Source organism: Denticeps clupeoides, chromosome 10 (genome assembly GCF_900700375.1).
Source record: "Denticeps clupeoides chromosome 10, fDenClu1.1, whole genome shotgun sequence".
NCBI lineage: Eukaryota > Metazoa > Chordata > Actinopteri > Clupeiformes > Denticipitidae > Denticeps > Denticeps clupeoides.
In genome coordinates this window covers 75,899-103,617 of record NC_041716.1, presented here as the reverse complement: position 1 = coordinate 103,617, position 27,719 = coordinate 75,899, and the positions used below count along the sequence as shown (strand labels likewise).

The 27,719-nt window shown below is 48.2% G+C and overlaps 1 protein-coding gene across 1 annotated transcript; it reads left to right on the top strand.

Annotated features, from left to right (window-relative positions):
* The first annotated feature begins 459 nt into the window (after window positions 1-459).
* Window positions 460-27,334, top strand: atp9a (ATPase phospholipid transporting 9A). Its single transcript, XM_028993974.1, has 28 exons — window positions 460-664; window positions 2,859-3,003; window positions 4,823-4,936; window positions 5,169-5,277; window positions 5,963-6,021; window positions 7,298-7,349; window positions 8,448-8,542; window positions 8,642-8,722; window positions 8,839-8,914; window positions 9,004-9,080; window positions 9,859-10,019; window positions 10,225-10,367; window positions 11,182-11,294; window positions 11,658-11,867; window positions 16,829-16,990; window positions 17,539-17,631; window positions 17,742-17,825; window positions 19,638-19,808; window positions 19,931-20,029; window positions 21,163-21,252; window positions 21,927-22,071; window positions 22,250-22,314; window positions 22,483-22,638; window positions 23,072-23,136; window positions 23,852-23,960; window positions 24,039-24,096; window positions 24,641-24,844; window positions 26,560-27,334. The coding sequence occupies exons 1-28, from the start codon at window positions 597-599 to the stop codon at window positions 26,694-26,696; spliced, it is 3,141 nt and encodes a 1,046-aa protein (XP_028849807.1). The 5' UTR covers window positions 460-596; the 3' UTR covers window positions 26,697-27,334.
* The last annotated feature ends 385 nt before the right edge of the window (window positions 27,335-27,719 follow it).

Here is a 27,719-nt window from a genome sequence, read left to right as displayed (position 1 = left end):
TCGTCTGATGGTAAACACGGTAAACACCGCATCGTCTGGTGTTAAACACGGTAAAAACCGCGTTTCACCGCATCGTATGGTGTTAAACACGGTAAACACCGCGTTTCACCGCATCGTATGGTGTTAAACACGGTAAAAACCGTGTTTCACCGCATCGTATGATGTTAAACACGGTAAACACCGCATCGTCTGGTGGTAAACACGGTAAACACCGCGTTTCACCGCATCGTATGGTGTTAAACACGGTAAACACCGCATCGTCTGGTGTTAAACACGGTAAAAACCGCGTTTCACCGCATCGTATGGTGTTAAACACGGTAAACACCGCGTTTCACCGCATCGTATGGTGTTAAACACGGTAAAAACCGTGTTTCACCGCATCGTATGATGTTAAACACGGTAAACACCGCATCGTCTGGTGGTAAACACGGTAAACACCGCGTTTCACCGCATCGTCTGGCGCGGCGGTGTTTCTGCTGAGATGGAAGCCGCCCTGCCCGCCCGGCGGGATCTCGGTGACAGGCGGCGCAGCCTCCGCCCGCCCAGCCCGGTCTCGGTGACGCTCCCCCGGTCTCGGCGGCACGCAGGCGGCCGGAATGGCGGACAACATCCCGCTGCAGCCCGTCCGACACAAGAAGCGACACGACGGCCACCAGCGGGACGGGTGAGGGACGCGGCGGCGGCGGCGTGAAAACGCGCTGCTAATGCTAACAAACGGCAGTAAAATCGGCGGCGTTTCTGACAGGAATAAAATGGCGCGACGCGTTACGCGAATATGAGGAATATTAAAAACGTCGCGGAGCCGCATGGAGCCGAGTGTGGATCTGACATCCGTGTTCCGGGTCTCTCTGGCGCAGGTGAAGGATAAAGAAGGGAGGAAGGAAGGGGGGAGAATGACGGATTTTATCCTTTATTTTGGACCGTGGGTCGTTACTGTCGTTGCTTTCTGTCGCGGTTCTTGTCAGTATTGATTTGAATCGCGTTGCGCCCGAACCGGGACGTGATCGCTGATAAACAGATCCGGTTCCTGACGAGACCTGGGCGGGGAGGGAAGGCGGCGCAGGCCGGGAAGCCTCCATCATGGCCACACACTCAAACATACACTTATACACACCTACACACATACACTAACATACACTTATACACACCTACACAAACATACACCTACACACACACACACACACACAAACAGACACGGAGACACACACGACACAAACAGACACCGACACAAACAGGCACAGACACACACCGACACAAACAGACACGGAGCACACCGACACAAACAGACACAAACAGACACACACCGACACACACACACACACACAAACAGACACGGAGACACACCGACACAAACAGACACACACAGACACGGACACACACAACGACAGACAGAACAGACAGCAGACACAGACAGACAACGACGACAGACACAAACGACACAGACACACACCGACACAAACAGACACGAGACACACCTACACAAACAGACACAAACATACACACACCTACACACACCACACAAACATACACTTATACACACCCACACAAACATACACACACATACACTTACACACACAACTACACAAACATACACTTATACACACCTACACAAACATACACACACATACACTTACACACACAAACATACACTTATACACACCTACACAAACATACACACACATACACTTACACACACAAACATACACTTATACACACCTACACAAACATACACCTACACAAACATTCACATGCACACACCTACACACACATACACAAACATACACACACAACTACACACATACACTAACATACACTTACACACACATACACACACACAAACATACATTTACATTTACAGCATTTATCAGACGCCCTTATCCAGAGCGACTTACAATCAGTATTTACAGGGACAGTCTCCCTGGAGCAATTTAGGGTTAAGTGTCCTGCTCAGGGACACAATGGTAGTAAGTGGGATTCGAACCCGGGTCTTCTGGTTCATAGGCGAGTGTGTTACCCACTAGGCAACTACCACCCTTATACACACCTACACAAACATACACACATACACAAACATACACCTACACAAACATTCACATACACACACATACATACACAAACATACACATACACACACCTACACACACAACTACACAAACATACACTTATACACACCTACACAAACATACACACACATACACTTACACACACAAACATACACTTATACACACCTACACAAACATACACACATACACAAACATACACCTACACAAACATACACTTATACACACCTACACAAACATACACACACATACACTAACATACACCTACACATACGCCTACACAAACATACACACGTACACACACACAAACATATATCTAAAACTGTGTAGTGGTTGGGTACTGGTGGCCACTGAGGTCCCCTTGATGAAGGTACCGTCCCCACACGCTGCTCCCCGGGCGCCTGTCATGGTGCCCACTGCTCACCAAGGGTGACGGTTAAATACAGAATAAATTCACTGTGTCACGGCGTGCTGCGCTGCACCTTCACTCACATTTACACAGACGTAGTACCGGCCAAATGGAGCATCTGTGGTTCTGTCATTGAAATCAGATTTTTGGGGTTAATCGTTACCCAGCGCCTGACCCAGTGTACCCAAGTTCAGCGGCGGGGTCGTAGTGGAACGCTGCGACTGGTGGCCATGTTTGAGAAGGGTGGACGGGTGGAGCGGGAGTCAATATTGACTGATGTGTGTCGGACTGCGGCAGCAGGACGAGATCGTCCCGCATCAGCCGGGATATGGGGTTAAAGGTCGAACCCCACCATCGTAAACTGTGACGTGTGACTGTTTGTGCCGCAGATGCTGTGGATGGTCCAGGTGCTGCGGGATGGGCGACTTTCGCCCACGGACCGTCTGGTTGGGACACCCAGAGAAGCGAGAGCAGCGGTACCCCCGAAACGTCATCAACAACCAGAAATACAACTTCTTCACCTTCCTGCCCGGGGTGAGCGGGGTTCACCAGAACCATCATTTACACCTAATACAGACAGTAGTGACAGGGACAGTCCACCTGGAGACGCTCAGGGACGAGCGTTTTACCCACTAGGCTACTACCACCCTGTGACAGGGACAGTCCACCTGGAGACCCTCAGGGACGAGCGTTTTACCCACTAGGCTACTACCACCCTGTGATAGGGACAGTCCGCCTGGAGACGCTCAGGGACGAGCGTTTTACCCACTAGGCTACCACCACCCTGTGACAGGGACAGTCCGCCTGGAGACGCTCAGGGACGAGCGTTTTACCCACTAGGCTACCACCACCCTGTGATAGGGACAGTCCACCTGGAGACCCTCAGGGACGAGCGTTTTACCCACTAGGCTACTACCACCCTGTGACAGGGACAGTCCGCCTGGAGACGCTCAGGGACGAGCGTTTTACCCACTAGGCTACTACCACCCTGTGACAGGGACAGTCCGCCTGGAGACGCTCAGGGACGAGCGTTTTACCCACTAGGCTACTACCACCCTGTGACAGGGACAGTCCGCCTGGAGACGCTCAGGGACGAGCGTTTTACCCACTAGGCTACTACCACCCTGTGACAGGGACAGTCCGCCTGGAGACGCTCAGGGACGAGCGTTTTACCCACTAGGCTACTACCACCCTGTGACAGGGACAGTCCGCCTGGAGACGCTCAGGGACGAGCGTTTTACCCACTAGGCTACTACCACCCTGTGACAGGGACAGTCCACCTGGAGACGCTCAGGGACGAGCGTTTTACCCACTAGGCTACTACCACCCTGTGACAGGGACAGTCCGCCTGGAGACGCTCAGGGACGAGCGTTTTACCCACTAGGCTACTACCACCCTGTGACAGGGACAGTCCACCTGGAGACGCTCAGGGACGAGCGTTTTACCCACTAGGCTACTACCACCCTGTGACAGGGACAGTCCGCCTGGAGACGCTCAGGGACGAGCGTTTTACCCACTACTAGTCAGTAGTAAATAACAGATGAGATGTGTATATCTGTTATGTTCATTCCTCCCAGCGCTGAACGTGATGAAATCGTTTTTATGGCGTCCGTACCCGTAACGCACACATCGGAGAGACGGGAGCAGCTTTAATTTCATTACATTTAAGAATGGACTCACTTTGTAAAACAAACAAAAGAAACCGAAGCGATTTGACTTGCAAACGCCGATCGTTCTAATTCCATTTGAATCATTTCTCAGGAGGTTGTGGAATTTGAATGTTCAAATCTTTGTGCTTTGTTTACGCACTCGGTGCTGGAAGTGTGTGTGTGTGTGTGTGTGTGTGTAGCTGGGGACCTGATTTCTCTCTCTCAGGTGCTAATGAGCGCTGGGGTCCAGCTGTGGTCAGAAGCTGTAAATTCCTCACGCTGGGTGGCAGGAAGCTGTTAAAAGTCCAGTAAAGCGGCGCAGTGGGACCGCGGCCCTCGGACTGGACCCGGCCTCCTCGCCCGCTCTCCTTCTTCCATCAGACACCTTGTAAAGGCTCCAGCGGGAATAAATCAGGGATAAAAGCGTTAGGTTCTCTTTTTTTTTTTTTTTAAATTGGGAGGTAAAAGAGTCCAACCTCTAGTCCCACATCTGCACCCAACCACATACACGTTACAAAGGAAAAGAAACCTATTTTTTCTATAATCATTTGCATATTTACTTTGAGTCTAATAATTTACTCTTTTAATTTTACCAATCTTTTTTTTTTTTTCTGAAATATCATTTCTGCTATTTATGAGTTTTATTATCTGCTCGGTTGAGGTGGAATTTCAACGATTCTTCCATTGATGTGTGTCTTTTATAGGTCCTCTTTAATCAGTTCAAGTACTTCTTCAACCTTTACTTCCTGCTCCTGGCCTGCTCACAGTTTGTGAACGAACTGAGACTTGGGGCACTTTACACCTACTGGGTCCCTCTGGTGAGTGTGTGTGTGATTCCATTTCCACTCCTTTGATGAACGTAAAGATCCACAGTGTGGCGTGGAATTTGCAGTTCCACCAGGCCGGTGAAGGTTGCGCCTCTGTTGTCTGATTGGTCCGCCTCGCACGTGGTTATGTGTGTTTTTAAATCTGCATACAGGCCACTAATACAGACCAAAAGAGCGCAGAACCACAGAGGAACCTCGTGAACGTTCTGTAAACACTTTTCAGGGCTTTGTGTTAATCATCACCATTGTGAGGGAGGCTGTGGAGGAGGTGAGATGTTTCCTGCGAGACAAAGAAGTCAATTCACAGATTTACAGCAAGCTGTCCACCAGAGGTGAGCAAATACACACACACACACGTGTAATAAACATGCGTGGAACTGAGGAACTGAAGGTTTTACTTCTCGTCTGCCCTGCCCTCTGTGTCTCCATGAAAATCACAGTAACCATTAGAAATTCACTATTTGCGTTTAGTTTTTGCATAACTCCTGTTTAGTACGTCGCTCGTCTCCTGCCTGAGCCTCAAACTGCTGAAACGTCTTTATTATAATTTTTTTTTTTTTGTAAAGATGCTTCTCTAAATGCTGCAGTGTTGGCTCCGCCCACAGCCAACTCCCTGACCAGTAATACCCAGGCATCCACCTTCAGTGCTTTCCTGGTCATGTTGTGGAATTAACAGTAGATGAAGACTGCTGTTTCTGAGGGTGAAGTCCAGAGCTCTGTGGCACAGCATTAATGTGTGTTAATGTCTTACATATGCACAAAGCCAGGGGTCACCAGCGGGGTGAAGGGTCGCTGACCTCCTGCAAACAGTCGAGCCCGTTCATACACTGAGGAATGGGAGAAATTTGCCCGCCCCGCCCCGACCCTCCTCCACTCAGCACAGGACAAGATTGTTAAAATCATTAAATTCCTTCACTGTTATATCCCCGCATCTCCAACGTCCACGTTCCCTCAGCTGCATGGCCCGCTGTCCCTCAGTAAGAGGAGAAACGCTCACGTGATCATCTCTTCTCTCAGGCACGGTGAAGGTGAAGAGCAGCTCCATCCAGGTGGGAGATCTTATCATCGTCGAGAAGGTCGGTGCTCACACACATTCTCCAGAAATTCTTCTTCATACCGACTGATGGACATGATTTCTCACATCTCGTACCCATCTTTTACTTATTGTCCCATACCTCCCTTATCCATCCTCTTTATTTCTTCATTTCTTTTTATAGCTACCTGTTTAACTCTAATGATGTGGCTGAATTCACATCATATTTATCTTCAGGATGTGGAAGTGTCTGCTTGCTGGTCATCTGTTTTAGTCGGTCTGGAATTATTTCCAGTGGCGGGCAAAATACATATGTTCAAATTTTACTCCGTTTTAAGTAAAAAAATAGTACAACAAAATTAAAAACGACAGCAAATTATAAATGGCTCTATTGTTCTATTATTACTCTTGCCTAATCAACTAATCTTAGGTGAAAAGTTTGTCTTTTAACAGAATGACGTCATTAGGTAAATAATTTCCATTTGGTGAAAGGGTTTGAGGGCAGGAGAAGTTGAGTTTAAGTCAGATTAATTATAATTAGAACTGGTGTTTGAATAAATTCAGACGAAAGATGCTCGGCTACCATCAGTGGGCGGGGCTTGTTCAGTTTGTGGGTGTGGTCTTTACCTGCTAAACGTGAAGCTTTAGCTGCTGCACAAAACACCGGAGGATGCTCGCTGTGTAGTTGATTCGTCTTGAAAGCCTCTTTTGCTGCTCTGCTCATCTTTATGATCACCAGACTTTAATCTCAACTAATTTAATTACACTAGTTGCCATTAGAAACAATAACCCGAATTATAATGCACAGTTAATATTTGATGTCCGGCGTTATTTTGATTATCTGCCACACTGAACATGTGAGCTTTGTGCAAAATGTCAAGTTTAAAATTTGCCCAGTGACGTTCAGCGAACGTTAGAACTGTAATGAAGGGGAGGAGCCTCTGCCTGTATCCTCGAATTGGGGGGTGGTCAGGTGAGAAGGTTGAAGTTGTGGTGGTCTGAGCTCAGGAAATCTGAGACAGTCCCCCCATCTCGTGTTTTATTTGCTCTCGTCCCTCTGATCTGGCGACACGTTCAGCTGTGAATGGCGGATGAAAACGCGCGTCTCTGTAGGACCCTGGCCAGGTCTGTCGGCCTGAGTGGATGAGAGAATTCATCATGTGCTAACTGAGAACAGCGCTGGGTGTGTGGGGGGGCTCGGGGGGGTCAGGTAGAGTGTAAGTTACGTTTCGGGGACGCAGCTCTGCTGATTGGCTGCCTGAGGGGACGAGAGGAGGAGGTGAAGGAATAAACGATTAAAACTTTGTTCTCTCTTTTAGAACCAGCGCGTTCCTGCAGACATGATCTTTCTGAGGACTTCAGAGAAAAATGGTAAAAGCACAAACACACACACACACACACACACACACAGAGAAAGCCGACAGACGTTTGTAGTTTATTAGCCCCGCCTCTTCACGCAACCTTTGGTCAATAGCCGTGATTTCCTGGCCATTTGATGGTCCCATTTCACTTCAACTTGACGATCCTTTTGTCTTTCAAATGACTGCGGCAGTTGCAGTCTGGGTAAGACATGCAAAAAAAATCCTGTAAGATAAATAAAGCAAAGGTGGATGCAAAGACGGTCTTGCGGAGGAAGATGATGCTGGAATCTGAATAACAAAATAAAGAAATGAGCGTGTGAAGGAGGGACGTCTTCAGAGACCATGCAGCCATGAGCGGAGGTTTAATTTAAAGCAAATGAGCAGAACCCCACACACACACACACACACACACACATTCCTCCTTTTTAAATAAGTGCTGCAGCTTGGAGGAGCGGCGATGTAATCAGGGCTTTTCTGATAACTGGCGATTTGTCAGGGGCCTGACTGTGCCGGGGTCTCCTCTGGGGTGGAGCGGGGGCAGGGTGCTGGCCGGGTGGGGGTATTACGGGAAGAGGGAGCAGCAGATGGAGGCTATTAGGTCAATTATGAAGAGCCTAGTGTTCCTCAGGCCCAACACACACACACTCTTTTAACAATGGACACACACAATTTCATAGCACTAATCCCCAGAGAGATGGAGCTGAGTGTGTAAAATGGTGATTAAAAATCACTTTTAAATCTGATCTTGTATCATTATGATTAATAACATTTCTTAATGAATATCGAGTGGAAGGGCTGCAGATGTTGGAATTTTTTAATCTGTATATTAGAGTTTAGACTTGTCATAAGATGTTTGCATTATGAATTATTGATGGATTTGAGTGTCATTTGATGCCTCTGAACGAAGTGACTGGTGTCTGTAGCCTCAGCCAAATTAAATACAGGTTGCGGTTTTACACATACTAATTATGGGCTAATTTTTTTTTATTGTAAAAAAATCATCACAGATCTGCTGCGCCACCTAGGGGTCAGTGTAATACTGCAGAGGCTTTGATTGGAGCTTGTCTGGTGCTGTGTGGGTGATCTTGGTTCTGAACGTTCCCTCCAGGCTCCTGCTTCCTGAGGACGGACCAGTTAGATGGCGAGACGGACTGGAAGCTCCGCCTCCCTGTGTCCTGTACGCAGCGGCTGCCCACAGCAGCGGTCCGTTTTCTTCCCCACCTGAATATTTCATGATATCGTCAGAAGAGGTGAGGTGTCTTTGTGCATTTGGTTAAGTTTGGCTTTTATTCTGTTCTTCAGGACCTTCTTCAGATCAGATCATATGTTTATGCCGAGGAGCCGAATATTGACATACACAACTTCATCGGTACATTCACCAGGGTGAGGGTACACACACGCAAAATCAGTAAAGACATTTCACACACCACCTCTCGTGTTTCAGACATGTGAATGGGTCTGATGGCACATTTCAGAAGTGTGTGTGTGACCTGTTGCAGGAGGATGGAGACCCACCAGTCAACGAGAGTCTGAGCATTGAGAACACGCTGTGGGCCAGCACTGTCATCGCCTCTGGTACACATTTGTACAGCTGTATTTATCCACACAACACAACAGCAGGGTCAAACCAACACAGATGTGTGTGTTGTGTGTTCCCGCTGCAGGTACTGTTGTGGGTGTTGTGGTCTACACAGGCAAAGAGCTGCGCAGCGTGATGAACACATCTAACCCCCGTCACAAGGTACCTGCTGTATACGAAGCATCACCACATCACGTGCACTGGTCCTTCCACTGGTCCACGGTCCAATTCTGATCTTCATGTGACCATTGAAGGAGCTTTATTCTGCATATCAAAAACACCCCAGAACGTTTGGCCTGGTTGTCTGACACAGGGGTGGGCAAACTACGGCCCGCGGGCCACATCCAGCTCGTTGGTCTACTTAATCCGTAGATTTTTGCCGAGTTGCCCAATGAATTGCCCACAGTTCTAACTACATGAGTTTTCCTGTAGTGTCTGCCGTAACACCAGGTGGCGCATCAGGCTCAGATGGAGCTGAAGATCTTCGCTCAAACCCAACGGGTTTTACACCGGCTTGTCACGTATGGCGCGCGGTCAGGGCCAATAATCTCCAGGTTCATGAAACGTTTTTTATAGGTTAGTCAATATCGTGTAAAATTATTGGCTACCGTTTTTAGCACGTGAAACCTTTGGCGACGTTCACTGGGTGGCACATATACGTCCATTTTTCCTGATGGTTGTCGAAAGTCATTTCAGACACGATGCTGCTGGTTGACGGGAGATTTGTGAACGTTGGGCAGAAGCTGAGCAGCGTGTGGCTGCAGAGCTGCAGCATGAAACCGTAAATAATGCAGATATTCAAATACTGCCGCGCGCTGCGCCAGGAAAATAAGTGTTTGTTTTACACGCCTGTGTGATGTAACCGTATGTAAAAATGTCTCAGAACAGAAGCAAATGATGTCGGCGTTGAGTTACATATTCCAGAGGTTCTCGCCCACAGATCGGCCTGTTTGACCTGGAGGTCAACTGTCTGACCAAGATCCTGTTTGGCGCGCTGGTTGTGGTCTCGCTCGTCATGGTGGCGCTGCAGCACTTTGCCGGTCGCTGGTACCTGCAGATCTTCCGCTTCCTGCTGCTGTTCTCCAACATTGTCCCCATCAGGTGATTTCCATTTACAGCCCTTATCAGTCAGTAGTGACAGGGACAGTCCCCCCCTGGAGACACTCGGGGTTAAGTGTCCTGCTCAGTGAGTAAGTGGGGTTTGAACCTAGTAGCTTGTTACCACTAAGCTACTAGCACACACACACACACACACACACGTTTTACACAGGTCACCCAGTATTGATCCGTGTCTCTCTGACCTCAGTCTGCGCGTGAACTTGGACATGGGCAAGATGGTCTTCAGCTGGATGATCCGGAAAGACTCCAAAATCCCTGGGACCGTGGTCCGGGCGAGCACCATTCCGGAGCAGCTGGGCCGCATCTCGTACCTTCTGACTGACAAGACAGGTGAGCGGCAGGCCGGCAGAACTCCGCCCCTGCTGTTTAATACGGGAGAATCGTGACGCACGATGCTCCGGCCTCCTGCCGTGGAAAACGGCCCGGCTCGGATGAACGTGACGTTGCCCCGGGCAACAGAGTGAGTTGTCGGCAGTGAACTGAGGTTTTCGAAATGCTCATCAGCAGAACGTTCCAGAATCCCACTCACGATTATGGTGATTTGTGGAGGGTTTGGGGGCAGCGAGAGGCGAGTGGTGTGTGTGTGTGTGTGTGTGTGTGTGCGTGCGCCTGCAGGTCATGGGTGATTTATTGATGTAGTAAGTGTCATTTCTAACTGTTTAAAATACACGCGCACACCTGAGCTCAGGCTTTTACTACATTACCTGTATCAAAGTGTGCATGAGGCGCTTTTGACACACAGCCCTGTGTGTGTGTGTGTGTGTGTGTACACAGGAAGCTAAGAGCGGGTGTCAGGAAAGAGCCCCTGAGCTCCTGTGGCATTAATAAGCCATTATGAGCTATTATATGCCATTAGTTTCAGCACACATGACATTTCCACAGCGGGCAATCTGGGATCAGTGTAATTCCAAGATTCCCAAGATCCTCGTTGGGTAATCAGGAACAGAAGGTCTGGTTTCGCTGGATTTTTTGCCCCAGGCCTCGTTCTGTTTTCTTGCTTTTTGTAGCTGTGATGTTTAGGAACGATTTAACTCGATGCAGAAACGCATGAGAGCTGAGAGGTATGGTGAGATGTTCCTGATAACATTCCTGATGCCAACGATCTCCCAGGATTCCGTGTGATGATAATATTCGTGTCTCATAGGGACCCTGACCCAGAACGAGATGGTTTTCCGGAGGCTCCACCTCGGAACGGTGGCATACGGGATGGACTCCATGGACGAGGTGCAGAGTCATGTGTTCAGCGCCTACACCCAGGTAAACAGCCTTCAGAATGAAAGCTGCTCCTGCTTTTATCTCTGCCTCCATTACTGTCAGTTTTGTCCATAAACATGTGGGGCCACGGGTCACAGGAGCAGGAAGCAGGACCAGGCAGCTCCTGACTCGCGGCCTAATTTAATGCTTCTGCCATTAACCCTGCAAGCCGAAGCTAAAAATAGCAGCACCGTGGTGAAGCCAGTTGTTCATATTCTGGGCACATCTGGGAGTGGTTATCTTCTCCATGGCTCCTCCTCTACTCTGTATTCCACGGAGAGAGTGTTGATTTCTAATATGAACACAACTGGTTCTCTTTGTTCAGTGTAACACAGAGGAAATGATTCGTGCTGTTTGTGCTTGTAGCCTTCTCATGACCTCCCGACCTCTCGCGCTCCAGCCGCCACTAAAGTGCGTAAGACCATCAGCAGCCGCGTGCATGAGGCGGTGAAAGCCATCGCTCTGGTGCACAACGTCACGCCCGTCTACGAATCAAACGGCGTCACCGACCAGGCCGAGGCTGAGCAGCATTACGAGGACACGTGTAGAGTGTACCAGGCGTCCAGTCCTGACGAGGTATATACACGCACACACACACAATTACACAATATACACACTGCAGTGTACCAGGCGTCCAGTCCTGACGAGGTATATACACACACACAATTACATAATATACACACTGCAGTGTACCAGGCGTCCAGTCCTGACGAGGTATATACACGCACACACACACAATTACACAATATACACACTGCAGTGTACCAGGCGTCCAGTCCTGACGAGGTATATACACGCACACACACACAATTACACAATATACACACTGCAGTGTACCAGGCGTCCAGTCCTGACGAGGTATATACACACACACAATTACACAATATACACACTGCAGTGTACCAGGCGTCCAGTCCTGACGAGGTATATACACACACACAATTACACAATATACACACTGCAGTGTACCAGGCGTCCAGTCCTGACGAGGTATATACACGCACACACACACAATTACACAATATACACACTGCAGTGTACCAGGCGTCCAGTCCTGACGAGGTATATACACGCACACACACACAATTACACAATATACACACTGCAGTGTACCAGGCGTCCAGTCCTGACGAGGTATATACACACACACAATTACACAATATACACACTGCAGTGTACCAGGCGTCCAGTCCTGACGAGGTATATACACGCACACACACACAATTACACAATATACACACTGCAGTGTACCAGGCGTCCAGTCCTGACGAGGTATATACACGCACACACACACAATTACACAATATACACACTGCAGTGTACCAGGCGTCCAGTCCTGACGAGGTATATACACACACACAATTACACAATATACACACTGCAGTGTACCAGGCGTCCAGTCCTGACGAGGTATATACACGCACACACACACAATTACACAATATACACACTGCAGTGTACCAGGCGTCCAGTCCTGACGAGGTATATACACGCACACACACACAATTACATAATATACACACTGCAGTGTACCAGGCGTCCAGTCGTGACGAGGTATATACACACACACAATTACACAATATACACACTGCAGTGTACCAGGCGTCCAGTCCTGACGAGGTATATACACGCACACACACACAATTACACAATATACACACTGCAGTGTACCAGGCGTCCAGTCCTGACGAGGTATATACACACACACAATTACACAATATACACACTGCAGTGTACCAGGCGTCCAGTCCTGACGAGGTATATACACGCACACACACACAATTACACAATATACACACTGCAGTGTACCAGGCGTCCAGTCCTGACGAGGTATATACACGCACACACACACAATTACACAATATACACACTGCAGTGTACCAGGCGTCCAGTCCTGACGAGGTATATATACACACACACACACACACAGTTACACAATATACACACTGCAGTGTACCAGGCGTCCAGTCCTGACAAGGTATATGCACGCACACACACACACAATTACACAATATACACACTGCAGTGTACCAGGCGTCCAGTCCTGACGAGGTATATACACGCACACACACACAATTACACAATATACACACTGCAGTGTACCAGGCGTCCAGTCCTGACGAGGTATATACACGCACACACACACAATTACACAATATACACACTGCAGTGTACCAGGCGTCCAGTCCTGACGAGGTATATACACACACACAATTACACAATATACACACTGCAGTGTACCAGGCGTCCAGTCCTGACGAGGTATATACACGCACACACACACACAATTACACAATATACACACTGCAGTGTACCAGGCGTCCAGTCCTGACGAGGTATATACACGCACACACACACAATTACACAATATACACACTGCAGTGTACCAGGCGTCCAGTCCTGACGAGGTATATACACACACACACACACACAGTTACACAATATACACACTGCAGTGTACCAGGCGTCCAGTCCTGACAAGGTATATGCACGCACACACACACAATTACACAATATACACACTGCAGTGTACCAGGCGTCCAGTCCTTACGAGGTATATACACGCACACACACACAATTACACAATATACACACTGCAGTGTACCAGGCGTCCAGTCCTGACGAGGTATATACACGCACACACACACAATTACACAATATACACACTGCAGTGTACCAGGCGTCCAGTCCTGACGAGGTATATACACACACACAATTACACAATATACACACTGCAGTGTACCAGGCGTCCAGTCCTGACGAGGTATATACACGCACACACACACAATTACACAATATACACACTGCAGTGTACCAGGCGTCCAGTCCTGACGAGGTATATACACGCACACACACACAATTACACAATATACACACTGCAGTGTACCAGGCGTCCAGTCCTGACTAGGTATATACACACACACACACACACAGTTACACAATATACACACTGCAGTGTACCAGGCGTCCAGTCCTGACAAGGTATATGCACGCACACACACACAATTACACAATATACACACTGCAGTGTACCAGGCGTCCAGTCCTGACGAGGTATATACACGCACACACACACAATTACACAATATACACACTGCAGTGTACCAGGCGTCCAGTCCTGACGAGGTATATACACGCACACACACACAATTACACAATATACACACTGCAGTGTACCAGGCGTCCAGTCCTGACGAGGTATATACACACACACAATTACACAATATACACACTGCAGTGTACCAGGCGTCCAGTCCTGACGAGGTATATACACGCACACACACACAATTACACAATATACACACTGCAGTGTACCAGGCGTCCAGTCCTGACGAGGTATATACACGCACACACACACAATTACACAATATACACACTGCAGTGTACCAGGCGTCCAGTCCTGACGAGGTATATACACACACACACACACACAGTTACACAATATACACACTGCAGTGTACCAGGCGTCCAGTCCTGACAAGGTATATGCACGCACACACACACAATTACACAATATACACACTGCAGTGTACCAGGCGTCCAGTCCTGACGAGGTATATACACGCACACACACACAATTACACAATATACACACTGCAGTGTACCAGGCGTCCAGTCCTGACGAGGTATATACACGCACACACACACAATTACACAATATACACACTGCAGTGTACCAGGCGTCCAGTCCTGACGAGGTATACACACACACACACACACACACACAATTACACAATATACACACTGCAGTGTACCAGGCGTCCAGTCCTGACAAGGTATATACGCACACACACACCCACACACAATATACACACTGCAGTGTACCAGGCGTCCAGTCCTGATGAGGTATATACACACACACACACACACACACACACAATTACACAATATACACACTGCAGTGTACCAGGCGTCCAGTCCTGACGAGGTATATATACACACACACACACACACAATATACACACTGCAGTGTACCAGGCGTCCAGCCTGGCGTCTCTGTCTCTCTGTAAATGTCCCTGAATTCCTTTTAAGTTGAGCAGTTTTGATTTATTGATTTATTTGTTGAGGATTACCTAAATGAGAATCAGAATATTAATATTGTCATTGTTACAAGTACAGCAAATTTAGGTGCAGACCCTGAGCTGGAGAGGTATCTTAAATACTGTGTGTAAAAGCTAGCCTAAAAAGTAGACAACTAGCATATATATATAATACAAATAGAATACAAAATATTTAAAAATTGCACTTATTGTCCATAAACCTCCTCTTCTTTGTCTTTTTCTCTCTACTTGAACATGTTACAGTCTGTGGTGCCTCAGGCCTCCTGACACCCGAGAGGCAGAAGTAAGATTTACATAAGAGAGTCTGAGATAGAATGATTTTATACCAGATGGCATCAAGTTACGCTCATTTACTTCTAAATATGAAAACACAATATTATTATATTTAGATTTTTACATTTTTAATATATATTAATATAACATTTTTTATTTTGCATCATCACCTGCAATTACAGTGATTTGTGTCCTGCTCAGGGACACGATGGTAGTAAGTGGGGTTTGAACCTGGGACTGCTTGAGACTTCTACCATCCTAGATAGTCCAGTGATTTATCGTCAGACAGTCAGTTGTTCAGCATCTTTTTGTACTCCTGATCAATTTTAATGGTAATGACTTGATGTGGAGCTGTGAGGGTGATGTTCCTACTGACTTTCACACTTCATTTCTATACTTCCGTCTTATCTCCTCATCTCCTTTTAAACCAAAAGTCCGTTAGTTTTGATCTGCTGCTGCTCAGGAAGTCTGTATTTAGAGCCAGATAATGGCCGTTAGCTGCAGATGGATGTCTGGTCAGGGTTGTGGCTGGTGATGGGTGTTATCTGGTTCAGCGGGCTGATTCTTTTTATAAAAGATCCTGATAAAACGCAGGTGCTGATGCTGAACGTCGGGGTTCAGGGTTGAGCTGGTCAATTTTTAACATGCACATCTCATTTCTACGTCTTAACAACTTTTTAATAATGACTGCTTGATTCAGGAGTGTGTGTTTTATTGCATGTTCACACACATTTATACCTGGACCCATCACACACTTACTCATTTGTGAGATGGACGAACTGAGTTTGATGGTCAACCATTAGGGTATGGTGAAGGATGGAGTGTGACACCAGAGTGTGTTATGTGAACTCTGACCCCTGTTTGGACATCAGGGTTTCAACAGCAGGCCATGACTAAAGGCACCTGTAGGTGTGTTTTCTTAAAAACCTTTGTGTGTGTGTGTGTGTGTGTGTGTGTGTGTGTGTGTGTGCCTTTAAATTTATCTTTTAATTCATGGTGTATCAGTGTTCAGAGTGCAATGATTTTGTCACTTTAGGGTCTCTATTATCAGACCCTCCTGCAGATGATCTTACCGACCACACACATACCCTCAGCACCTGTTGATGATGTCACGAAACGGCAGACTGTGTGTGTGTGTGTGTGTGTGTGTGTGTGTGTGTGTGTGTGCGCTTGTGTGATGAGAATATTGACCCTGTGCTGTAGGTGTCCCTGGTCCAGTGGACGGAGAGCGTTGGTCTGACTCTGGTCGGTCGTGACCAGTCCTCCATGCAGCTGAGGACCCCTAGTGGGCAGATCCTGAACTTCACCATCCTGCAGATCTTCCCCTTCACCTATGAGAGCAAGAGGATGGGCATCATCGTGCGGGTGAGACGCCCGGCGCCTTCACATCTACTCCAATCAGAATTATCTTCCACCGCACAACAAAGCTGCGGCGTGCCGAACAGTAAAACGTTGATTCTGAGTCACCTGTGATATAAAAATGAACGTGAAGAGCGTGGCTGCATCCCAGGGTTATCTGGGAAAACGCTCACCCATCTCTGAACTTGGTGACTAAAGCTCCAGGCACGGCGCTCTGCTGTTACTGGCTGCGTGCCGCCAGGCCGCCGCTCACTTTCAGGAAGTAGCGAGCGGAGCTGCTTCCTGTTCACTATCGCCTTCACAAACCAAGCAGGACCCCAGAGTCCAGGCCCAAAATAAGCCAGTGACCAGAGGACGAGTCCTGCCCCGTATCCCTCGCCGCTGGGCGCTCTCGGTTGTCATGGTGACTTGGTGTAAACAGGATTGTGGGAGCGTCTTGAGACTGGACTCTGGTTGTCATGCCGATGATTCACCGTTATGGCTCATTAAATATCATTTTTGGATATCTGAGAAGGGCACTTCCTGTTAAAGGTGCACGGTGTGTTTCCTCGCAGGACGAGACGACAGGAGAAATCACTTTTTACATGAAGGGGGCGGACGTGGTGATGGCCGGCATCGTCCAGTACAACGACTGGCTGGAGGAGGAGGTGCTTCTCCACACAAATCAATAAAAATAATAATCCAAACGCTACTTACGAGTTTTCACAGACGAGTCTGTAGAGACCTCTGAAGCTGTGTGTGTGTGTGTGTGTTTCAGTGTGGGAACATGGCTAGAGAAGGTCTGCGGGTACTGGTTGTGGCAAAGAAGTCCCTGACGGAGGAGCAGTACCAGGATTTCGAGGTGAGACCCTAACCGTGTGTGTGTTTGTGGGCACTATGGGGACCCTGATGCTGAGGGGCGTGGCCTCTACAGGCAGGGAACGCGTCTGACAGGTGCTGTTGCCACGGGCTCCGTTTGGACTAAATCTGTCCATAAAAACACGAACACACCCGAACCCAAACTCTTCATTTGTTTTTACTGCCAGAAGAAAACAAACTGGCAATAGGCTGGACCACGTCTGCATCTAGTGTGTGTGTGTGTGTGTGTGTGTGTGTGTGTGTGTGTGTGTGTGTGTGTGTGTGTGTGTGTGAGATGGTGGGCGGCGGTGACTCAGACAGTGTGTGAGTCACCGCTCCGTTCCTACATGACTCACACACACATTGTTTTTGCTTTATCTCACTCTTGCTGATGAGGGCTTGACCCCCACTGGACCGAGGTTTGGCACTGGCGCCAACCCTGCCGCAGCCCTGGCCAGATGCCCCGCCCACATCCCGCTTTCTGCCACATGAACTCTGTGGCTGTAGAGAGTCACTGATATTACATACTTATTCCAAAATGTACAGTGTAGAAATGTGGCCGATCTCGCATGGCGTGTTGAACCATGTGGGGCGCTGCGGTGTGTGAAGCCTGACATTTGCCCCATATCGAGTGTTTTAACCCTACTGTAAGTTTAGACACTCTGGCATGTCTGAGTTCCCCATGTCACGCTGGGTTCACTGAAAACCCACATTTGAAGTGAAGTGATTGTCACTTGTGATACACAGCAGCACAACACATGGTGCACACAGTGAAATTTGTCCTCTGCATTTAACCCATCACCCTTGGTGAGCAGTGGGCGCCATGACTGGCCACCACTGCCCCTGCCCCGGCCTCTGCATTTGGCCAGATACACTGTACAAGTCCTTTATTATAGATTACCCTATTTGTTTTTAGTATTTATTTTATTATTTGAAATGAATTGTTATAAAACGTTTTTTTTTGTTCAAAATGAAAGTATATTTTGCACAGTGGACATAAAAAATGAATTTAATAAAACTAATTTTCAGTCCTCGTTCTGCTCCTGCGTATACCATACCATATTTATTTATAAATTACAATGGAGCTGACCAAAGTGCTGTACAGTCAAATAAAATATTCTGTAATTAAACGGTGAAGTAATCCTGCCAGAGGGTACAGCTGGTGTGAGTGTGTTGGGGACGGACGGTGTGTCCTGTGACGTTATGTGTATGTAAGGACAGTATAGTGATTATTGATTGTTTGATTTTTCAGGGTTTCCGTGGATCCTTAAAAAGTAAAAAATCAGATTTTCTGAAGTTTACTAGTAATGGCTGAATTCAGCATTCAAAGGTCTTAAAAATACTGCAGACCTAATACATTGAATGAAACAAGCCTTTGATCTCTCAGTAATTTTCCGGCCACTGCACATTTCCGGATTGACTACGTGTATCGCAGGGCTGGTCCGAGCCCAGCTCATTATCACATGCCGCTCTCTTTTATTTGGCCGATGCCCTCGATGCCACCCTGGACAACGGCCCATGTCAGCCATATCCAGATCCGCCGCTGGAAACGACAAATAGTACAAACCAAAAATACCACAGTTGCCCCCTAGTGGCTTTCTGCAGTACAGGTAATATGAGTTAACATTGGCCAAGCAGCACAGCACATGGTGCACACAGTGAAATTTGTCCTCTGCATTTAACCATCACCGGCAACCTTCTGATTACTGGGCCGGTTCCTTAACCGATAGGCCACCACTGCCCCCATGGCTTCTTTAAACCTGCAGAAACCCGGCTTTTTAATGATTTATAGTCTAACATGGCTGCTGGTCAACAGGCCCGCTACGTGCAAGCCAAACTGAGCGTGCACGACCGCTCGCTGAAGGTTGCCACGGTGATCGAGAGCCTGGAGATGGAGATGGAGCTGCTATGTCTGACGGGCGTGGAGGACCAGCTGCAGGCGGACGTGCGCCCCACCCTGGAGATTCTCCGCAACGCTGGGATCAAGGTGAGGCTGGAAGGTGCTGGAAGGTTTGGGGAGATTCCCGGAAATGACGGGTTCCAGAGCCGGTGGGGGAGGGGTTATCAGGTGAAGGGGCGGGTTTCACCTTCTCTCTCTCTCTTCTGCAGGTATGGATGCTGACTGGGGACAAACTTGAAACGGCCACCTGCACAGCCAAGAACGCTCATCTGGTGACCCGCAACCAGGACATCCACGTCTTCCGTCCTGTGAGTGTGAACACACACACAAGCACGCTTAAATAAGTTGCACATGTACAGGTAGGGCTGGTAGTAGCCTAGCGGGTAACACACTCACCTATGAACCAGAAGACCCGGGTTCGAATCCCACTTTCTACCATTGTGTCCCTGAGCAAGACACTTAACCCTGAGTGTCTCCAGGGAGACTGTCCCTGTAACTACTGATTGTAAGTCGCTCTGGATAAGGGCGTCTGGTAAATGCTGTAAATGTAAAGGTAAATGTAGGTAGATGTGCAGCCCCACTTCCTTTACTTTACTTTACTTTACACACATTCCTTCTGTCTGTGTGTGTGTGTGTGTGTGTGTGTGTGTGTGTGTGTGTGTGTGTGTGTGTTGTAGAAACACTGTCCTGTTTTGAAAGACATGTTCAGAGACAAAATGCAAAATATTCATACCAAAAATGAAGGGTCAAAGGTCACGAGTCATCAGCTGGGGGAAAAACCCTGAACCCCCAATCAGCACTGGAGAATTTGGCAAATCAGCACTTTTATTCTCCTCCTTCCTCAGGGTCCTCGTCCCTGAGGGAACACCTTGCCATTTCTGATGTTTGCTGGGAAGGGCGACCTGTTGAGCGTGTGTGTGTGTGTGTGTGTGTGTGCGTGTGTGTCAGGAGGAAGGGTAGTGTTTACGTATGAGTGTTGGGTCCTTCAGGAGTTCCTGGAAGAAGGAACAATGGCTGGCACTGCATGAAAACCGCCCGCCGTCTCCCAGAGGGCGCTTGCAGCATCTGGACGTGCTTCCTGCTGCAGAAACGTCCTGCGGTCTGACGAAGCGGCAGCTGGCGGGTACTGAAACGGCGTGCCATGTGACCAGTGGGTGTGGAGGAGGAAGCTTGACCCCTCCCCTTGTCCTGATTTGATCAGACGTGTCTCGTTCTGCATTGCGCTGGGCGAATCAGAGTTATCTGATGAAGCGAGCGGCGTTGCCGGTTTCTAACGCGGGTTCATGAGTTCATTTCCTCCTCGTGGTTCCCATGAAGCCGGTCACAGCGCAGCCTGACCCCCTGAAACCACCAGCAACGGACGCGTCACCTGGGCTGGAATAACAGTCACCCTGCGTGCTGCCGGGTTTGGATGATTATCTGTGTGTGTGTCCTCGTTCAGGTGACCACGCGAGGGGAGGCCCACCTCGAGCTCAACGCCTTTAGACGGAAGCACGACTGCGCTCTGGTTATCTCTGGAGACTCTCTGGAGGTGTGACACACACACACACACATCCAGCCCAACACTATATACTGGTATAGTGTGTAAACAACAGCTTCTAACTTAATGACATTCAGTCTATTTCTCCACCTCTAATTCAATTTCTTTTTCACGTGCAATAAGGTTTCTACCTAAAATTTTACTTTCATATTTTGTATTATATTTGTATTATAGATACAGCAGAGGCCAGAAGTTTGGACACCTTCTCATTCAACGTGTTTTCTTTATCTTCATGACCATTTACGTTGGTAGATTCTCACTGAAGGCATCTAAACTATGAATGAACACATGTGCAGTTATGTACTTAACAAAAAGTGGAGACCTGACCTCCACAGTCACCGGACCTGAACCCAATCGAGCCAGTGGTGACCTAGTGGTTAAGGAAGCGGCCCTGTAATCAGAAGGTTGCCGGTTCGAATCCCAAGCCACCAAGAGAATGCCAAGAGTGTGCAAAGCAGTAATCAGAGCAAAGAATCTAGAATATAAAACATGTTTTTGGTTATTTCACCTTTTTTGTTAATGGTCATGAAATGAGAAGGTGTCCAGACGTTTGGCCTGTACTGTATATGCTAGTTGTCTTCTTTTAAAGCTAGCTTTTACACACAGTATTAACTGTCACTTGTTAGAGTGACAGTAAAGATATTCTGATTGTGTTTGTGTGTCAGGTGTGTCTGAAGTTCTACGAGTACGAGTTCATGGAGCTGGCCTGTCAGTGTCCGGCGGTGGTCTGCTGCCGCTGCGCCCCCACACAGAAAGCTCAGATCGTGCGGCTGCTGCAGGAGCGAACAGGAAAACTCACCTGCGCTGTAGGTGAGGAACCCCACAATCATCAGACTGCTCCACATCACCTGCTGAAGGCGTTGGATCCTTACGTTCTCAGACCCACAAACGACCAATCACAAGCTCTGGTCCTTTATTTTCTATTCACAAATCCACACATTCCTCTCACTCACACACACTCACACTCACTGCTCCCTCGCTTTCACAGGGGATGGAGGAAATGACGTCAGCATGATCCAGGAAGCAGACTGTGGCGTGGGAGTGGAGGGCAAAGTAAGAGTGGCCTCACACACAAACACACACATCGTGTCACCCAAACTGTCACTTTCTCAAATACCATCACACACACACACCTGTTTCCTGAACCGTAACATCTGATCTGTCTCTCTCACACTCACAGTGAGAGATGGAGGCCTTGAAAGTGTGTGTGTCTGTGTGCAGGAGGGAAAGCAGGCGTCGCTGGCGGCCGATTTCTCCGTCAGCCAGTTTAAGCACTTGGGTCGCCTGCTGATGGTCCACGGGCGGAACAGCTACAAGCGCTCCGCCGCCCTCAGCCAGTTCGTCATCCACAGGAGCCTCTGTATCAGCACCATGCAGGTGTGTGTGTGAGACCCCTGCGGCTCCGTTTTAGTAGAGACAGCGAGTGTGTGGGGCCCACTGTGCTGCAGATGTAATCAGAAGATGGAAATCGGATCTGCTCGGCCGCTCGGGAGAACAATATTATTGCAGCCACACCGGTGCATGTTGGGGATTCGACCCGCTCGGGGTCAGGAGGCTGTAATTTATTTACCAGTATAATCAGTTATAATAACACATAAATTGGAACAGTCGTTACAAGGGCATCTCTGCATGAACATGTTGAGATATTCCTATCACAGCATCCCAGGTTCGATCTTGTCCCTGAGCAGGACACTTAACAGTACAGGGGCTGTCCCGACTGATTTTAAGGTGCTCTGGATAAGGACGCCTGGTAAATGCCATAAATGTCAATCTTTTTGACACTTTTTTTTTTTTTTTCCTTCGTCTACAGGCTGTTTTCTCTTCTGTCTTTTACTTCGCCTCCGTCCCTCTATATCAGGGCTTCCTTATCATTGGGTAAGACTGTCTGTGTGTGTGTGTGTGTGTGTGTGTGTGTGTGTGTGTGGTCACTGGTCAGCGGTGACCTCATGTGCTCACTATGGCAGCTATGCTTGGTGACATTTCATCTCTGCTGACGTTTTGTCTCAGCAGATCCGTTATGAAAAAGCGCTTTGATGGAAGTGACTCACTGTGCAGAAATGGATCTGTTTATTTATTATTTTATGCTTTATACTCTACCAGTCAAAAGTCTGGACGCTGCTACTCTGTGGCGACTAAGTTGGAGCCATTTGGAAGAATCCAGTAGAAGAAACATATTTGGTATTTGTTGTATGAGGAGGAAGTGAAGTATGTTTGATGAATCGGTTTTTTACCTTCATCATCATCATCATCATCATCAGAAGCCGCTTGATGAGCTGCTCATTAACATGAGTTCAGTATAAACCGTCCCCGTTGTCCAACTTCAGGTGGTGGACAGAAGACAGGAGTGTGAACCGCCGCCATCGCAGTAAAAGCTCCCCGGTTCTTATTTATTACTTTACAACCTGACGCGTCATATTTCATAGTCCTGCGTCTTCAGTTATATTCTATAACGTCCAGACTTTTGACTGGTGGTTTATTAAGAGTTGATGAATGAGGCCTGGATTACAGGAACTTGATACATGAACATACATGATTCACGTCAGTATAATATCCATATTCATATCACAAAACTAACTGCTGTCTTCCCCAGATACTCCACCATCTACACCATGTTCCCAGTCTTCTCCCTGGTTCTAGATAAGGATGTGAAGTCCGAGGTGGCCATGTTGTACCCAGAGCTCTACAAGGACCTGTTGAAGGTCAGGAGTTAGAAGGTCTCTCCACTGGTCCTGCTGTATCTGCTCTCACACTGACGCCGTAACTGTGTGTCCCCACAGGGCCGACCCCTGTCCTTCAAGACGTTCCTCATTTGGGTTCTGATCAGCATCTACCAGGGTGAGTGGGTTGGTGGTGGTCTCGTAACTGTACGGTTCCGTTAGGGTGAATGGAGCAGGACCCGGCCTGCAGCAACATGCCGAACGGAGGAGCATAGAAGGGCGGGACGTACGAACAAGAAAACCGTATATGTTTGTCTCAGTTTGAAGGAATCACACATCCTCAGGGGCTTTTCAAGCAGAGGCCTTCATCTGGTTTCAGGGCGTGGTTGGGCGCTACAGGCATCCACGCAGGAACCGGATCACAGCAGTTTCTCCTGCTCCACCATTTATTCCATCCATCTGAATGTTATTAGTCTCTGGATCCAAACACACAGGGAAGGTTCTGCTGTTCCCGGTTATGGAGGTCTGAGTGGTTGCATGTTGGTGAAGTGTAGGTCAGGTCTGGGTCGTGACCTCGCGACTCTCCGTTTCGGGCTCTGGGGACCCTGAGTGGTCTTGGTGGTTGACTCGAGCTTGAAGGACCTCGATGAGCCTGTTGTGAAGTTGTGGCTCCGTTCTTCCAGTCTTGATTCAGTTTTTACGGGCCGGTTGTTTCCCTGCAGGCAGCATCATCATGTACGGCGCGCTGCTGCTGTTCGAGTCGGAGTTCGTGCACATCGTGGCCATCTCCTTCACCTCGCTCATCCTGACCGAGCTACTGATGGTGGCACTGACCGTGCAGACGTGGCACTGGCTGATGATCGTGGCCGAGCTGCTCAGCCTGGCCTGTTACATCGCCTCGCTCGTCTTCCTGCACGAGTTCATCGGTGAGTGGCGTGCATACGCACACGCACACACACACACACACACACACACACACACACTGGATCGAGGAGAATTTTTACTTCAGGATTCACCTACTGGAATGTGTCACCTTCCACAAGGTCATCATGGTGACAGATACACACCATATATAAGTTTGCGGAGAAATTTTTAGTTCTGTCTGTGATGTCAAGGTCCCACCACCAGTCAAAAGTCTGGACGCTGCTACTCTGTGGCGGTTCTGGCGACTAAGTTGGAGCCATTTGGAAGAATCCAGTAGAAGAAACATATTTGGTATTTGTTGTATGAGGAGGAAGTGAAGTATGTTTGATGAATCTGTTTTTTACCTTCATGGCGGCTTTGTTCACCATCATCATGGCGGCTTTGTTCACCATCACCTTGGGGCAGTGGTGGCCTCTTGGGGCAGTGGTGGCCTAGTTGTTAAGGAAGTGGCCCCGTAATCAGAAGGTTGCTGGTTCAAATCCCGATCTGCCAAGGTGCCACTGAGCAAAGCACCGTCCCCACACACTGCTCCCCGGGCGCCTGTTATGGTGCCCACTGCTCACTCAGGGTGATGGTTAAATGCAGAGGACAAATTTCACTGTGTGCACTGTGCTGTTGTGTATCACATGTGACAATCACTTCACTTTCACTTTCATCATCAGAAGCCGCATGATTAACATGAGTTCAGTATAAACCGTCCCCGTTGTCCAACGTTAGGTGGTGGACAGAAGACAGGAGTGTGAACCGCCGCCATCGCAGTAAAAGCTCCCCGGTTCTTATTTATTACTTTACAACCTGACGCGTCATATTTCATAAGAAGAAGGAAGAAAGTGAAGTGATTGTCACTTGTGATACACAGCAGCACAGCACACGGTGCACACAGTGAAATTTGTCCTCTGCATTTAACCATCACCCTGAGTGAGCAGTGGGCACCATGACAGGCGCCCGGGGAGCAGTGTGGGGGGACGGTGCTTTGCTCAGTGGCACCTCAGTGGCACCTTGGTGGATCGGGATTCGAACCGGCAACCTTCTGATTACGGGGCCGCTTCCTTAACCACTAGGCCACCACTGCCCCAGTCCTGCGTCTTCAGTTTTATTCTATAACGTAAAAAATATATACAAGAACCAGTCGGGGCGTCCAGACTTTTCACTGGTGGTTTACACACATAACCTCTAACTGCAGTGTTTTATTCAGTAAACCTGCAGGTGGCGCTGTAACTGGTCTCCACCTTCACCACAGCGTGTAGTTACGGGACGGAACTGGTTTTGGCAACTTGAACCATGAACCATGGTGCTTCTCCTGGTTGCTCTGCGCAGAATCACAGCTTCTTGAGTCTCAGTGAAGAGTGTGCGTGTGTGTGTGTGTTTTTAATTTGTGTTGTCTGTTTGGATCCATCTGAGGTTCTGAGGAACCCAGTAAATATTTTCAGTAATTATGGTACCGTAATCAGGGAGATTCAGTAGTTTTGTGTGTTTTAGTTTCTGAGGATTTGTTCAGGGATCTGGCAACACTGCTTGCGTTATACCTGGATGTATGACGTTGACAGGAGGGGCTTTAAATGAGAGAGCTGTCAATCATGCCTCCAGGCTCCTCCCCCTTTAAAAAGTGGCGGGTAGTTGGGTAGTTAGCACGTGTTTCTGTCTGGTTTATATCCAGAAGATATAAGTGGTTTGAAGGTGAGCCGCTGATGTCTTCACGCTCTCTCTCTGGTTCCAGACGTCTACTTCATCGCCACGCTGTCCTTCGTGTGGAAGGTGACGGCCATCACGCTGGTCAGCTGTCTCCCGCTCTACATCCTCAAATACCTGCGGCGGCGCTTCTCCCCACCCAGCTACTCCAAACTCACGTCCTAGAGACGTCCACCCACCCCTGGGAGAAAATGTCCGGAGAAGACTGGAATACTTTTTTCCATGATTCCTGTTTCATCTCGTCTGGCTGCATGCTGAGTGTGTGTGTGTGTGTGTGTGTGTGTGGGTGTGGGGGTCAGTGTGTAGGACATTCGGTCTGAAGATCTTGGTAACTCCTGACCACAGAACGAAGCCGTCTGCTCCTCGCATGTTCATGACTCACTGTGTGTTTTCACTTTCTCATTCTGTCTCACACACACACACACACACACACACACACACACACACACGCGCGTGTAAAGGACAGTGGGATCTCCACCGCCGCCAGCTTCTGGATGTGAATATAATCCGTGTCGTGATGTTGTGCCATGTTTCATCTTATTACTGACGCCGCAGTGCCCGTCAACACGAAGACGCGCTGCCGCCGCTGACCTTTGACCCCCTTGTGGCCGTTTACTTCTTCTTTTGTGTGTTTGTGTAAAGTAACAAATTCATTTTGTTTATGGTGATGTGTAAATAACTGGACGTGGCTATTTATTAATTTTTCTTACCTCTTTGTGTTGGTTTTTGCACCGGAACACTAATCTGAAAAGGGACGAATGTGTGGAACTTCAGTGAAAAATGAATAAAGATGTTTTCTTATTTCTGTGTGTGTGTGTTAGCAGTTCATCATCTCATGTTCTTCAGGCTTGTTCTGCCCATCTTCTCTCCTCCCTCCTGTAGAGAAGTGTGTGCTTGTAACCAGTAGAGGGTGCAGGTCCCAGGAGCAGCAGTGCATGAAGGTGACAGGATCTACGCACCCATTCATCAAAACATCTTGGTTGGTGTTGGGTGCTTCACCACACATTGTCACACAATTCACTTTTGTGTTTGGACATGAGGTGGAGTTGGACCTTCATGGCTGGAGGAGTTCACTCTCATGAGATGTTTGACCATTCATGGGTTAGTTTCAAGTGATCGTCATGACTGTTCAGATCTTCGTTCATTGGTGGAGGCCTGGAACAGACTATGGTTTATATGGACCATCAT

Excerpts from the sequence above, each read along its gene's own strand:
- atp9a (XM_028993974.1), top strand. The coding sequence starts at position 597 with ATGGCGGACAACATCCCGCTGCAGCCCGTCCGACACAAGAAGCGACAC. Across the intron at positions 8,543-8,641 it reads AGCGGCTGCCCACAGCAGCG|GACCTTCTTCAGATCAGATC; the intron begins GTCCGTTTTCTT and ends TCTGTTCTTCAG. Across the intron at positions 11,868-16,828 it reads AGGCGTCCAGTCCTGACGAG|GTGTCCCTGGTCCAGTGGAC; the intron begins GTATATACACGC and ends CCTGTGCTGTAG.